Source organism: Sapajus apella, unplaced genomic scaffold (genome assembly GCF_009761245.1).
Source record: "Sapajus apella isolate SASKATOON/1434 unplaced genomic scaffold, GSC_monkey_1.0 scaffold47, whole genome shotgun sequence".
Lineage (NCBI taxonomy): Eukaryota > Metazoa > Chordata > Mammalia > Primates > Cebidae > Sapajus > Sapajus apella.
The window spans coordinates 11,258,624-11,274,324 of NW_022436987.1; the positions used below are offsets into that span (position 1 = coordinate 11,258,624).

The 15,701-nt window shown below is 34.5% G+C and overlaps 1 protein-coding gene across 24 annotated transcripts in view; it reads right to left on the bottom strand.

Annotated features, from left to right (window-relative positions):
- The window catches only part of SOX6 (SRY-box transcription factor 6), a 655,463-nt gene that overhangs the window by 124,226 nt on the left and 515,536 nt on the right, over nt 1–15,701 (bottom strand). For 17 of the 24 annotated variants that reach the window (XM_032241027.1, XM_032241046.1, XM_032241032.1 and 14 more), the window contains 2 exons: nt 6,557–6,636; nt 4,951–5,073 (listed from right to left, as the gene is read on the bottom strand). In XM_032241027.1, the coding sequence (XP_032096918.1) occupies nt 4,951–5,073; nt 6,557–6,636 (203 nt within the window). The remainder of the gene's footprint in view (nt 1–4,950; nt 5,074–6,556; nt 6,637–15,701) is intronic. The other 7 variants (XM_032241049.1, XM_032241044.1, XM_032241045.1 and 4 more) reach the window with 1 other exon arrangement.

Below are 15,701 nucleotides of genomic sequence, written 5' to 3' on the forward strand. Positions count from 1 at the left end.
TATATTATGTTCTTTTTACAACGAAAAAAACTGAAAAAAAAAAGTATTTTGAAAACAGCGCAAGACAACAGGCAAGTAAGTTGTAGTGGAAATGCTAATCTAAAGTTCTATTTCCATAAATGGAGTTCATTCCATTAGCCTACACCTCAACTAAGCCTAGCTGTAATGGTCCTCCCAAATTCCACCACACTCTTAAAAGTCAAGAAAAGAGTCAGAGGGTAAGTGAAGGCTGATTAAGAGAAAAGCATGCATTCTCTTCAAAGCAGAGCCCCGTGGCTGGCATCCCCAAAACAAGCTTTGAATCAGTCAATTCCTCTTTCTCGATTGGGTAGCCAGTAATAGGTCACTCTAATCAACTCTTTATTCAACCTTCGTCTCTATTAGAAATCGCAACTCACCAAGCCCACCCAGCAAAGCTAACTCAATCACCCTCCCATTCCCCCACAGCACTGAGGCATGTTTACAATTGCAAATAAGAAGACAAGGTACAACAGACAGTGCAGAGCCTCTAAATATAACATCATAAAGGCTCAGGCAACGACTGAAATAGAAATACAATATTCTCAATGCTGATGGGCACTTCTTTACTTTCCATTTGTAGCACGAAAATTGACAATACCATTTAAATAAAATATGTGCTTGTGTTCAATTTTGCAAAAACTTCCACTGTTCACCTCCATCTTTGTAAACTTAGCAAGACTTCAATAGTTTCATTTAAGAATACCTTATGGTTGATAGGTTTTTTTAGTGCTTTAAGACTCTAATTATATTCCTTTCCTCAAATATCCCCTAAACTACACATAATACACATCTAATAACAGTGGAAATGTATTTATACTGATATTTTTGAATTTTCATATACAATTCTTTCATTTAGGCTACTATCCATACTATCATTATAAGAACGAGTCTGTAAAAATATGTTCCAACTAAAGCTTGGTGAACTTTGAATGCTAGATAAAAATCATTCTCTGAAGCTAATGAAGACAGAAACTCTGCCTGTAACAATATTAAGTTTGTTTTCCCTGGTGATTCAGAGAAGTGAGCAATCTGTCAGTAATACATTGAGTGAAATTACTTGTCTTGGAGGAATAACTGCTGACAGTCACTTTATCTCAGGGATGACCCAAACAACTTCCTGCTGACAAACAAATTACTATGTCTAACTTTGAAAAGGTAACTAGCTTGTTTTAATTTTGATTGGTCTTTCGGAATCCCTTACATATATATTCAGCCCCAACCTTCATTGTATTTAAAAAAAAAAGGCAACAAAAGTGTTTTGGGGGGATAGGTTTGAACTTAATAAGTAAGAGAAAATAGTAAGAAAAGAATAACTCTATTATTTGATGCTAAGAAAAAGAGCTGATATGCTTCTTTCCAAGACTGTTATGTGGATGTAACTGGTAAGCGTGTCTACCCAACATTAAGACTGGCAGTGCCGCCAGTGACTGACTGGGTGAGTGAACACATTACTGAGACAGTATTGTAGGAATTAATTTTCTTCAATAAAGTGATTTTTAAGGCTCATATATTTCACAATCTAAACATATGTCACTGTTTCATAAACAAAATAAATGGATTAAAATAATACATTACCAATATGCTGACACATGGAGATATTTTAATTAGAAATTCTTAAGCTGTGTGATATTTAACTGCTGTATTTGCTAAAGAGAAGCATGCATCATTTAATAAGAAGGCATGAGACAGGTGTATCACTTTGCATATGGTACCAGATTTTGTTTAATATAAGCTACAACTATGAGGCAACACTACTCCCCATTAAAAACAAAACAAAACAATATTAAGGATCTGTCATATTGAAAGTAACCATATAAAATTAATAAATACACTGAAGCCCCTTTTTCATTAAAAAAAAGTCATCCAGAGCTTAGTTCCTGAGACAATATTTCTTCAGAAACAATCTAACATCATCGCTATTTAAAGGCTAAATTTACATGAATACCTCATTATACTGGTTCCCTTTCCTTAACATTCTTTTTGACTTACTTAAGGACCAATGTTAACATAGCTGAAGAAAGCAAATGGCAACTGGTCCTGAAATTTATAAGGGTGAGAGAATTGAAATAAGCAGCAATATAATATATTGTTTACTGTAGCAAATGCCCTCTGTTCTCTAAAGGTCAAAAGCATTGTAACCTTAGAGTTACAGTCTCTGATTGTTCCCAGGGTTAAATACATTATCAAAATTAATGGTTCAAACCCCTCAACCTTCAGATATATGAGTATTCATGCCTGCATCTGCTAAACTGTTCAACTAAAAATAGCACTCTTTGGCCTTCTTTCTCCTAATATTGTGCCCCTGAGGCAGAGAAAACCAATCCTTAGATCACCACAGTAGTATTTTAAAAAATGGTCTTTATGGAATTTTCCTTATTTTTAAGAAAGAAAGTAATAGCATATGCTAATATAAGGGGAGTCTTTCCATTTTAAATAGTTTTTCTCTACCTGATAACAAAATTTCAGAGCATAATTAATATATACCAAATGTTGTTAATATTTACTCAGGCTCATTAATTTTAGAAATGACAACCTTTGAAGGACAAATTAACTGTAACATGAGGTAGAGGACCAGTTCTGAGTAATGCATGGGGTGAGGTGGGGTGGGGAAGTATATGTGCTATAAACTTTTCCTCCTAAGAATCTCTGTTTAGAAATAAAAACAGTTAATATAATTGTAATGCTTTCTTAGTAGCAATAGTTTATCAGGATCATGTTTGTTGACAGAACTGTGACATTTTAGCTTGTCAAAGGAGGGGAGAAAACCCTAGCTAGAAAAGAAAGCAGATTCTAATAGCAATAAAGCAAGATATTATTAAAATTTCCCTCTACACTTGCTCAAGATTTAAAATGTTACTATCTAGCAGCTTAGACATGGTGTCTACTATACTATTCATTGATGTCCCAATAAACATGCTACTCTCATACCAGGAAAGTTTGGGGAACCCACCTTTCAAACAAGGTCAGTCTTTTCTACCCAGTGTCCACATGAGCAAACAGATCAAAGGTTTCCTGAGATGCAGGAAAAAGGTGCAAAAACAGGAGGCAATGGAACAGAGCAAGAATAAGCAAAAACTGAGGATACAAAACCAGCCAAGCTTAAAATACAAAGCTGTGAAGGCTCTTGCATTATTGGTTTCCCCGTTTAGCCTATTTGAAATGACAGACATGTGACATATGCTATGCTTCTAGATCAGCATCGCTATGGCACTACACAGCTCTGACACTCCCATGTATGACATCACGGTTTCCAAAACCCCCACAGAAGCCAGATTTGACACATCAGGGATCCGTGATGGTGTGGGACTAGGGATTGCGAGGTGGGAGAGAAGCCAACCTAAGTGAAAAATTAGGCAAAAGAAGAGACTGAGTAGAAACCTGGCTAAGGGAAGATTGATGGGATAGAACATAACACCTCAACAGAAAATAGAAGTCCAACAGGAGAAGATGTTCTTGAGTTTGAGTCAAGGCTACCTGATTTCACATTCTTCCAGGCATTTAAAAGCTTCTCAAGCTGACTGTCTTGAGTGGATAAGCTTGCTAATTGTCATCACACATAAAAACTTGTTCCTAATGTCCAGTCATCTCTTTTCAGCTCTCCTGGGCATAGTAGGTTTTCAGAACGTCCAGAAATGTGGTACTCTCTCTACAGCCAAAAGAAGGGCTTAGAAAAGAAATTTCTTCTGTCTGTATAGAAGACAGGAGATGCTCTTACAATATGTATCTAATCATATCTGAGTGGAAACCCCCTGTCTACCTCTTATGTCAAAGCAAAAGGAAAGAAGGAGGCAGTTAACAAGCTCTGGAACTTTACCTTAGGCTACTTCGAAGGGGGTCTTTGGTCTTGTCTCTTCCTTCTTCTTAGGAGTGATCATTTCCTATTATTTTCCAAAAAGGTAGATTCACAAGCAGCAGAAAAGGTAATGTAAAAGGGACCTTTTATTGACTACATAGTGTTTGAGCTATACAGACCAGCATAGCCAACAGAAGCTGAATGTTCATCTTCATCTTACTAGATGCAATTATTTTCATTTTTGGGTTGAGTTTTCCATCCTAGGTTACAATATAAAATTTGGCATTATATCTAACCCCCCAAATTAAAGTGTGTTTCAGTCTGAGGTAACCTGTATCCACTTTTTAAAAATTCAACAGATAGCTGGAAATTCTCCCATATGATAGTTCCAGTGAGGGACCCCAATGATGCAGAAAAGGAATCAAGCATGAAATTGGAGAGAGGAGGACTTGGTTTTTATAGAAGAAAAGGTCTTGGTTTTCATAAGCCATCTTCTCTCTAGTGTTAAGAATATCCCAAAAACACAACAAAGGACTCTACTAGAAGGCGAAATATGAAAAGAATACTACAGAAGTTTATCTGGGAAAAAGCAACCATCCAGGCCCAGGCACCCATCCCTATTTCATTCTGAGAAAACTGGGTAGGTAGAATTAGAAATCCTGGGCAATAACCTTGATTCGACCAACATTTCATATCCTTGGCTAAATAACTTAATCTCTCTGAACCTCAGCTGCTTTATCTATAAAAGCAGAATTACATTTGATTAAATTTACAGGGTTATTCTATGGTCAAATAATTTTTTTAATTTTTAAGTTTTTTAAAAAAATACCATATGACAGTTTACACGAGAAAACGTAAAAGAGTGAGGGAAGAAAGGTGGTTTTGAAGACACTTATAATGTAAAGCTTTTGCCTGAATATATATGGCAAAGAATAACCTTAATTCAGGGACATTGCTTTGGGATTTGCTTTTTTCTCTGAAAGAAAAGGAGCAAAACAAGAGCCTCCTTAAGAATGAGAATGAGGAAAAGATTAGGTTTAGTGTTTAGGCTAAGTGCCACTTTTAAAAAAAAACCTAGAGTATGACTGAACAATGCAGTCCCCCACCCAATGAAGCACCAATGGAAGCATTCATACCTCAATCTGTTTGTGGTTGTAAGAGTGGCCACCACCATGTTCAAAGGTATCCAAATTCCTGCCAAAACGGTCACTTAGGCCCTTTAGCCTTGGATTAATTTGTGGGTGAGAGACATGACCCTTCTGTTTAGTAGCATATTCAGAAAAAAAAAAAAGACAAAACATACTGTCAGAACTCATGAAACAGAATCATATTTCTAAATCCAGGGTACTGAGCACATCAAAAAATAGAAAGTAGAAAGTTTAAGACTCAGTTTCTTTCTTTTACAGAAACTTGGTTATAGTATCAAACAGTGACACTGATTTCTTGTTTCTGCCTCTGACTCAAGAAGATACTCAATAGCATAGCTATAGGAAAAGGAGAAATATATTAGGTTTATAATAGTGAGGGTTCTTTTTAGACTTGCACCAACTACAGAGGTTTCAGAGTTAGTGGTGTGGAAGGTGAAAGTTTGCAAGAGAGGTGAGGTTGCTGCTTCTCTTAGGCAAAATTTCTGGCTCTGCTAGGCAACCTATAATGGGTTACATCTTTATGGATTCCTGGATCATGACTCGACAAAATTTCTCAAGTGCAAAAATTCTTTATTTGAAGATCCAATTGGAAACATTCAAAATGATGTTTTTTCATGATACAATAGCTGTACACTTTTTATGTTCAAGTCACATATAGAATAGCAACACAGAAATAAAAATACTTCACCAGATGCTATTTTGTAGATTATTTAAGAAAACTCAAAAATAGCTACAGTATATATTAAGAATAAAAACTACATTTAATAAAACTTTCTACTATATTTAATTCAAGTTGTTGATTATCATATATTCTCTAAATATTCAAATACTGAATGTTTGACTTATTTTAATGATCTCATCTTTTTGTTTTTTTAATACAAATATACATTCATAATCAAAGTCAACCTCCCTTTCAAATGGTAGTAGTAGAAGTGTATAATAACCACCTATTTCTATTCCAAACTTATTTTACTGTGAAGAAGATAAGGTGTAAATGATTTTTCAATCAGTTTCCAAAACACTTTCTCCCCAAGTTTAGCTTTATAAATATGAAACACCAATGCAAAATTAATCAGACACCATGCCCTGACTTTTGATCCTAGAAAGGATGAGGATACACATATTAAGGAGCAATGAATTTATACTTTACCCAATAATTATTATGTAATTTGAGAATAACAACCCTTTATTCTATGAGCTACAAGAAGGAAAAATATCCAACATCATTTTTTGTTTCAATATTTACATGTAAAAGCTAATCTGGACATAGATGGAGACACAGATGAAAAACTGACAAGGAAAAAGCTAACATATATGCAGTAACAACTAGCCACTGACATTGTAAAACTATTAACTCATCTGATAGAGAATACATAGTATTAAGTCATAATGTGATTTTTTGTCCTTTAAAAATATTGAAACTGGCAGTTTTCTCTTTTATTTGCATTATGGTAAGCACATAAGGTGTTAATCCTTCTGGGCTATGCTTAAAAAATTATTTAACATTCAGGCCATTATTTAGCATACAGCTGGTTAGCAGTTTTCTACTAAAGTACTGGCTCATATCCCACATTTTTTTTCTTCTGGCACTTACCTGGAGCTGTAAAGGGCTGAGTCCAGAAGCAGCAGCAGCTGCCATTGTTGATGGAATGAACTGTACAGGGTAGTTATCACCTGTCGGAAAGAACAATGCATACAGGTTTAGACAATGCACAGGGAATTGCAGCAGACAAGTACAAACATGGTCCTTGGATTGCCTAAGCTTTACAACATTGCTCTAAGCCCAAACATCTGCAGAAACAAAAGGCTGAGTTGGGCACAGACTTGCAGTGCTGCCTTGGAACTTTTTGTTAACAGATAGCTGGTAGGCAAACTGGCAAAACATGAATATGATGTTAAAAAAATTAAATGTGCAATTCAAGCATGTTCACTCCATTACAAATCTTGTAATACATCATTTTTAAGAGTAAAAAAAATATCTTAAAGCTAGGCTGACACTCAGTATACTGGGAAAGCACTGAGGCTTTTATATTAGAACAACAAAAAGTTTTGGCTTGGTAGGCAAGGCAGACTATTAGAGTCCAAAAAGGGTTCTGAGCTATTGACCGTAATTCTACACTTTATTTTATTGGACAAATTTAAAAATAAAAAAATACAACCTCTTCAATATGATAGGGCCGAGAGGATAGCTAATCTTATCTTCCAGCATTCTGTGAAACATCTGGTATCCCCATAAGTGTAGAAACCATGTTTTTCTGAATTAACCTCTGGTACTGAACTGGTGGATCTCAGTACAGAATGATGCATACTAAGTACTTATGAAACATGTTTCAATGATGCTTTGATTAAATAACCACACATTTTACATGTAATATCTGTACTAATTCCTGGTAAAGATTGAATGTGGTTCAGCAGAGATGAATGCTACATCTTAGCGTGTTACTAACTTCGGATTACTCCTAAAAAGGGAGACAGAAGTATCTTCTGTGACCTAAGAACACAGGCTGTGTGCAGCAACCTGAAGAACCAAAAGAAGGTAAGGAGGAATATATCATGACAGTGATAACTAAAATAAAAATTAGTACATGTGGATACATTACACAATATCAGTGATTTAATGGAGTATCACTTTGGCTTCAGCTACTTATTTAAAGTCAGTGTTATGTACTATCTCTAGGCTATATTTTAATAGGCTGTTCCTCCACACATTTTTGACATTTATAAAAATCATGCTGTTTTGCATGAACTTTTCCATATGAAAGCTGAATGTAATAATGAATATACAGCTAGAAAGAATCTCAGTAATAAAGGGAGTCAACTGGAAAGCAAACTTTTTTTTTTTTTCAGTATGGACACTAATACCTGAAGCCTTGTTGGTGCCTCTGGTTCTTGGGAACTCATCGTGCTTGCCACATGAAGTGCTACTCAGCTGGTCCAATGTAAATGTTAAGTTGCTTTCACTTTTAACAAATTGTTAGCTTCTAATCTACACAGTCTCTTTGCATCATATCCATAATACCTCATCAGACCATTGAGCACAGTGTGTGCTTGTACACAGTCCAGTAACAATTGGCTTCTGATTGCATATGAAGTGCTGCTACAATGCATTCACTAACATTATATTGTGTAGGTCTCCTATGGAGTAATGTTCAAAATATCTGATCTTGTTTTTCTCCTTCCATGAGGTTGATTTTGGTTTGCAGTACTACATGAGCCTTTTAAAAAACATAACTAGGCCAAATTATTTTTTATAGTAAATGACTGTCACTTTATGCTTAAATAATTCTACTGATCTTCTTGATATTTAAACTAAATTATCTAAAGAAAGAATATCCTAATCTAAGTCAAATAGTATTTCTTTGGTAGATATAAACTTTTTTAAAAAATCACAAAATGATGCTGAATTAATGATGCTTCAAAAATAGGGGAAAAAATCACCATTCTAACTGGACTGCCTCCTGGAACATTTTAGAGCTGTTCTTTCTTTAAATATCATGCATTATTCATACTAACTCTAAACCACAACCCCCCTCCCTGTAAGTTTAATACCAGTTGCTTTATTTATACTAAAATATTTTTCATGTCAAACATATTTAAAAAAATCAAACTCTAAAAGAATTCCCTGGGGCACTCCTTTTTAAATAGCTGTCATGTTTCTATGCTATGAAATAGCTTTTTTTTTTTTCTACAGTTTTTGGCTTGCCAGTTAATTTATTACTATCTCTACCACACCCTATAGTACTTTCCAGCTCACCTGCTGGCTACAAACAGCTTTCTTTCCACTGCTGACAAGCATATTTTAAAAACATTTTTAACTTTTATCTTGCGTTGAATTTGTATATCTGAATATAATCTTTAGAAAGCTATTTCTCCATAACATATCATTGTTTCAACATTAACAGTAAAAATGAACACATTAGAGCAACAGAGTATATATCAGGGAATGATTAGAAGAAAGAGAACATGGAAAAGACAGGAGGGGTAGAAGATGAGGGAGAAGAAGAGAGGGATTACAAGTAGAAAAGAAAATTTTAAGAGAGAGAGGGATTTAAAGGTATTGTGAAGTTTCCTTTTTTAATAACAAAGTCACATGTTTCCCCTATGCCACTGTAATTTGCTGTGTAAGTCAATCAACAAAAAGTTCTCAGTGCCTGACTTGGCAAGGAATCAGTCAACATGTTGTAGCAATTTTTTTCAAATTTGTCTCTGGATCTGAAATGCTTTCATGAGGAACCATTCTTTTAAAATTTGTACATGGAAGGTGAAGCTTGTTGAAACAGGTTGGCTTCATGCACTACTGTAATTTGGCCCTTGCTACCTCTAGTGTAAGAAGACAGACTTCAAAAACCAATTTGAGAAATAATGTTCATTCTGTTAATCCATTTTTCCAGCTTTCTAAATATTGCAACTGCTGTTTTTGTCTTAAGAGTACAGAACAAATACAAAGTAGGATTTAAAACTTATGGAAAATTTGCTCGACATTAGTTTCACTAGCCAGAATAGGCAGCGTTCCTTGGGAATCAAAGCATCAAGAGTCCCTAAATGAGAGAAAATAAATTCTTAAATTTTCATAGAAACTGACACAAAGCAGAAACTTAGCAAAACTTAATGGCAGGAGAAGGGGAGCTTGTCCTAACAACTTATGACCCACTAGATTCATAGATTCAGGCTACCTTCTGCAAGAATACTTTTAATTTGAATAATTCAGATATGAAGTCTACCTTTTTTTAAAAAAAGAAAGCCAAAAATCCCTTGGGTAAAAGTCTGTCAATTTATTTTCATTCTTCAGAAAGACAAGTAACTGGGATAGCTGCAGTATCCCGAGATAGTAACTTCAGATATTAACACATTGAAGAAATAATTTAGAAAGTTTGGAAGAAGGAGGAGGAGGACGAGGAGGGAGGGAGGGAGAGAGAGAGAGGGAGAGAGAAACAGAGCTAGAAGACAGGACTCAAAAGATTCTTCAGTAACTACTCCAAAGTAGGAATTCAGTCTCATTTCCCAGCCTCCAAAACTGAAGAAAAACGTGTTACACATCCCCAACTAACTAAAAAATGATTGTGTGCTAGAATCATTAAATAAGTTGCCAAACAACCGTAGAGCCCACCTTTATGAGCTACAGCCATTCTTGTTCCAATATGAACATATTTGAATTGCAACCACTGATACAAACTTGAACACACCACTTAGCACAGGTCTTGCCTGGATACATGTATTTGGTATAGCAAAATATCACAACTACTCTATAAGGAATGTCATACACTACAGTAAATGTTAGCAGGTAATAGGCGACACATTTAGACCTCTAAAAATAAAACAAAAGCTTCAATTTGTTCTGAGAACAAATGAAAAATAAAATTAGCAAGGATTATAATATGTATTGCTGAGATCACTATGTTATTTCTCCTGCTAAATTTCTCCCCTATTCATCAAAGAATAGAACCATAATGAAGAGCCTTGATCTCAGAATTTCTTTTAAGATCATCTGCAGTGTTTTGTCTACCTTTAAGAAAGCTAAGAATCAAGGCTTAATCTTACTTTCTTCACTTATTTCACAGCTGCATCCAAACCATTGACCAATCAATCATCTGAAAATCTGTGGAATTTGTCACAATAGCAATTAAATAAGTGAGTGTGAATGAACTCCCATAAATTCATCCCCACTACATAAAATCATTTTTAAAATCCTCAGTTTCATACCAGGGATGCAAGGATGGTTTAACATAAGTAAATTAATAAATGTGATATACCACATACACAGAATTAAAAACGAAACTCACATGATCATTGCAATAGATGCAGAAAAAGCATTTAACAAAATACAGCATCACTTTATGATAAAACCTTCAGCAAAATTAGCATAGAAGGGACATAGCTTAAAGTAATAAAATCCATCTACAACAAACCCACTGCCAAAATTATACTGAATAAGGAAGAGTTGAAAGCATTCTCCCTAAGAACTGGAACAAGATAAGGATGTCTACTTTTACCACTTCTATTCAAGATAGTACTGGAAGTCCTAGCAAGAACAATCAGACAACAGAAAGGAAGAAAGGGCATCCAAATCAGTAAAGAGGAAGTCAAAGTGTCACTGTTTGCTGATGATATGATTATATACCTAGAAACCCCCTAAAGACTCCTAGAACTGGTAAATGAATTCGGCAAAGTTTCAGGACACAAAATTAATGTACATAACTCAGTAGCTCTGCTATACACCAACAGTGACCAAGATGAGAATAAAATCAAGAACTCAACCCCTTTCACAATAGCTGCAAAAACAAAATAAATAAAATAAAATAAAATAAAATAAAATAAAATAATAAAATACTTAGGAATATACCTAACCATGGATGTGAAAGACCTCTACAAGGAAAACTACAAAACACTGCTGAAAGAAATCATAGATTACATAAAAAAATGGAAACACATCCCATGCTCATGGATGGTTAGAATCAATATTGTAAAAATAACTATACTGCCAAAAGCAATCTACAAATTCAATGTGATTCCCCTAAAAATGCTACCATCATTCTTCAAAGAACTAGTAAAAAGAATCTTAAGATGTATATTAAACCAAAATGAGCCTGCATAGCCAAAGACAGACTAAGCAAAAAGAACAAATCCGGAGGCATCACATTACCCGACTGCAAACTATACTAGAAGGCTATAGTCATCAAAACAGCATGGTACTGGTATGAAAGTAGACACATAGACCAATGGAACAAAATAGAGAACCCAGAAATAAAGCCAAATACTTACAGCCAAATAATCTTTGACAAAGCAGACAAAAACATAAAATCTCTATTCAACAAATGATGCTGGGATAATTGGCAAGCGACATCTAGAAGAATGAATCTGGGTCCTGATCTCTCACCTTATAAAAAGATCACCTCAAGATGGATCAAAGACTTAAATTTAAGACCTGAAATCATAAAGAGTCTAGAAGATTACGTTGGAAAAATCTTTCTAGACATTAGCTTAGGCAAAGGCTTCATGATCAAGAACCCAAAATCAAATGCAACAAAAACAAAGATAAATAGCTGGGACTTAATTAAACTAAAAGTCTTCTGCACAGCAAAATAAATAATCAGCTGGCTTAACAGACAACCAGCAGAGTGGGAGAGAATCTTCACAATCTATACATCCATCAAAGAACTAATATCCAGAATCTACAAATCACTCAAACAAATCATCAAGAAAACAAACAAACAAACGATGCCATTAAAAAGTGGGCTAAGGATATGAATCAACAATTCTCAAAGGAATATATACAAATGGCCAACAAGCATACAGAAAAATGCTCAGAATCACTGATCGTCAGGGAAGTGCAAATTAAAACCACAATGCAATACCACCTCACTCCTGCAAGAATGATCATAATAAAAATATCAATAAATAATAGATATTGGCATGGATGTGGTGGAAAAGGAACACTTTTGCACTGTTGGTGGGAATGTAAATTAGAATAAACACTAGTTTGTAGTGTGAAAAAGAGTGTGAAGAGTCCTTAAAGAAGTAAAAGTAAACTTACTGTTTGATCTAGTAATCCCACTACTAGGTATCTACCCAGAGGAAAAGAAATCATTATATGAAAAAGATACTTACACATGCATGTTTATAGACACAAATTGCAACTACAAAAATATGGAATCAATCCAAAATGCCCATCAATCAACCCATGGATAAAGAAAATGTGATATTATATATATATATATATATATATATATATATATATATATATATGTGCACCATGGAATACTATTCAGCCATAAAAGGGAATGAAATAATGGCATTCACAGCAACCTGGATGGAATTGGAGACTATTATTCTAAGTAAAGTAACTCAGAAATGGAAAACCAAACATCACATTCTCACTCATATGTGAGAGTTAAGCTATGAGGCATGCAAAAGCATAAGAATGACACACTGGACTTTGGGGATTGGGGGAAAGGTTGGTGGGTGATGAGGCATAAAAAACTACACATTAGGTACAGCATACACTGCTTGGGTGATGGGTAACCAAAATCTCAGAAATCACCACTAAAGAACTTATTTATGTAACTGAACACCATCTGTTCCCCAAAAACCTATTGAAATTTAAAAAATGAAAAAAATAAAAATAACAAAAAATAAAAATTAAAAACAAAAACCCTCAAATTTCATTCCTTCATGATAGCTCATCAATGATATAGCCTCCATATACAGAGGCAAATACAGTAAAAATTATTGACTTTTATAAAACTAGGTTAGTTTACACAGGTGAACATAATTTCTTCCTGGACCCCAGCACTCTGATTTAAAAATTAGGTTGGTAATCAGAAGAATCTCAGAAATGCTTTGACTCTAAGTAGATAGATTTAATTAATCAAGTATTAAAATAGCAGTTTATACCTCTGCTTTGAAATACTCTGGAAGAGATAGAAATAAATGGCTTTTTAAGATGTCATTTGCATAACACCACATATAAAAATTACATTTTATTCACTGAAAAAGGTCATATTTTCTTAAGATCACACACACTTACACCAAGGCCCAAAGAGTATGAAATATCACATCAGAGAACTTCAGTCTGAATTCTATCTCCAGTATTTCTAGATGTGGAACTCTTGGAAAAATTAACTTTTTTGAGTATCAGTTTCTTATTTTCTTTTAATTAAACAGAGATGATATCATTTATTGCCACTTATGTCTAAGAGTTGTTATTAAATGAGATTACACACACACACACACACACACACACACACGGGTTGGGGGTATCTCACCAAATAAACAGTGCTCAATAAATGCTAACAAAAACAAAGAAATTAAAAAGAAACACTGAATAATTATGCAATTGTAACAATTGTACATTAATCAATTTAACACCTAGAAGAAATGGACAAATACCTTAAAATATGCAAATTACCCAACTCAAGAAGAAATAGAAGAACTCAACAGACCTATAACAAGTAAAGACAGTGAATTAATAATCAGAAACCTCTCAATAAGAAAAAGTCCTGGCCTAGATGTCTTTACCAATGAATTCTGCCAAATGTTTAAAGAAGAATTAGTATCAATCCTTATCAAACGCTTACCAAAAAAATGAAGAGGAGGGATATATTTCTAATTCAATTTATAAGGCTAACATTATCCTGATACCAAAACCAGATAAAGCTATCACAGGAAAAGAAAATTACAGTCAAGTATCCCATATAAATATAGATATAAAAATCCTCAACAAAATATTAGCAAAACAAATCCATGGCATATTAAAAGAATTGCTTACCAGGGCAAAGTGGAATTTATCCCAAGAATGCAAAGGATTAAATCAGTGTCAATCATTACATTAATAGAACGAAGGAGTGTGGTTCCCTTCCCTGTGCCCAAGTGTTCTCATTGTTTGTCACCCACCTATGAGTGAAAACATGCAGTAGGTGGAGATGTGGAGGGGAAATGAGGGGAAGAATAACACTGGGAGAAATGCCTGATGTAGGCGACGGGGGAGATGGAGACAACAAACCACCATGGCATCTATGTAACTATGCAACAATCCTGCAGGATACAGGATGTGTACATGTACCCCGGAGCACAAAGCACAATAAAAAAAAAAAAGAAGAAGAAAAGAAAAATAGAATGAAGGGGGAAATAAACCAAATGATCATCTCAATTGACACAGAAAAGTCATCTGACAAAAATCTAATATTCTTCCATCAAAAAAATTCTCAGAAAACTAGTAATAGAAGAAAAAGACCTCAACATGATGAAAGTTACTTATAAAAAGTCTACAGCTGGCCAAGTGTGGTGGCACGTACCTATAGTCCTAGTTACTTGGGAGACTGAGGTAGAAAGATTGCTTGAACCCAGGAGTTCAAGCTGCAGTGAGCTATGATCATACCTCTTTATTCCAGCCTGGACCCTGTTTGTTAAACAAACAAACATCTACAGCTAACATCATACTCAATAGTGAAGTACTGAAAGCTTTCCCCTTAAGACCCAGAACAAGACAATAATGCTCACTTTCACCGCTGCTATTCAACATTGCAGTGAAAGTGCTAGCCACTGCTATTAGAAAAGAAAAAGAAATAAAAGGTATACAAATTGGTAAGGGAGAGGTAAAACTATATTTTCAAATGAGGTAATTCTATATATAGAAAATCCCAAAGAATCCCTGAGAAAGCTACTAGAGTTAATAAATTCAGCAAAGTTGCAGAGTGTAAGATTAACATACAAATATCAGCTGTGTCTCTAGACATCAACAATCAACAACCAAAAAGAAAATTAAGAAAACAATTTCATTTACAAAAGTATTAAAAAGAACTAAATACTTAGGGATAAATCTAACCAAGGAGGTAAGAGACTTGTACATTGAAAACTATAAAACCACGTTAAAAGAAATTGAAGATGACATAAATAAATGAAAAAGCATCTGTGTTCATGGTTAGCAAGGTTTAACACTGTCAAAACAGCAATACTACCCAAAGCAACCAGCAGATTCAAAGCGATCCCTATCAAAATTACAACTTATTTCACAGAAAGGAAAAAGCCAATTCACAAATTAATATGGAATTATGAGAGGTCCCAATAACTAAAACAATCTTAGAAAGAAGAATAAAGTTGGAAACTCACAGTTCAAATTTTATCACAAAGTTACAGTAATTAAAACAGGATGGTACTGGCATAAGGACAGAGATAGAGATAGAGACAGGGATAGATAGATAGAGATAGAGATAGAGATAGAGATAGAGATAGAGATAGAGATA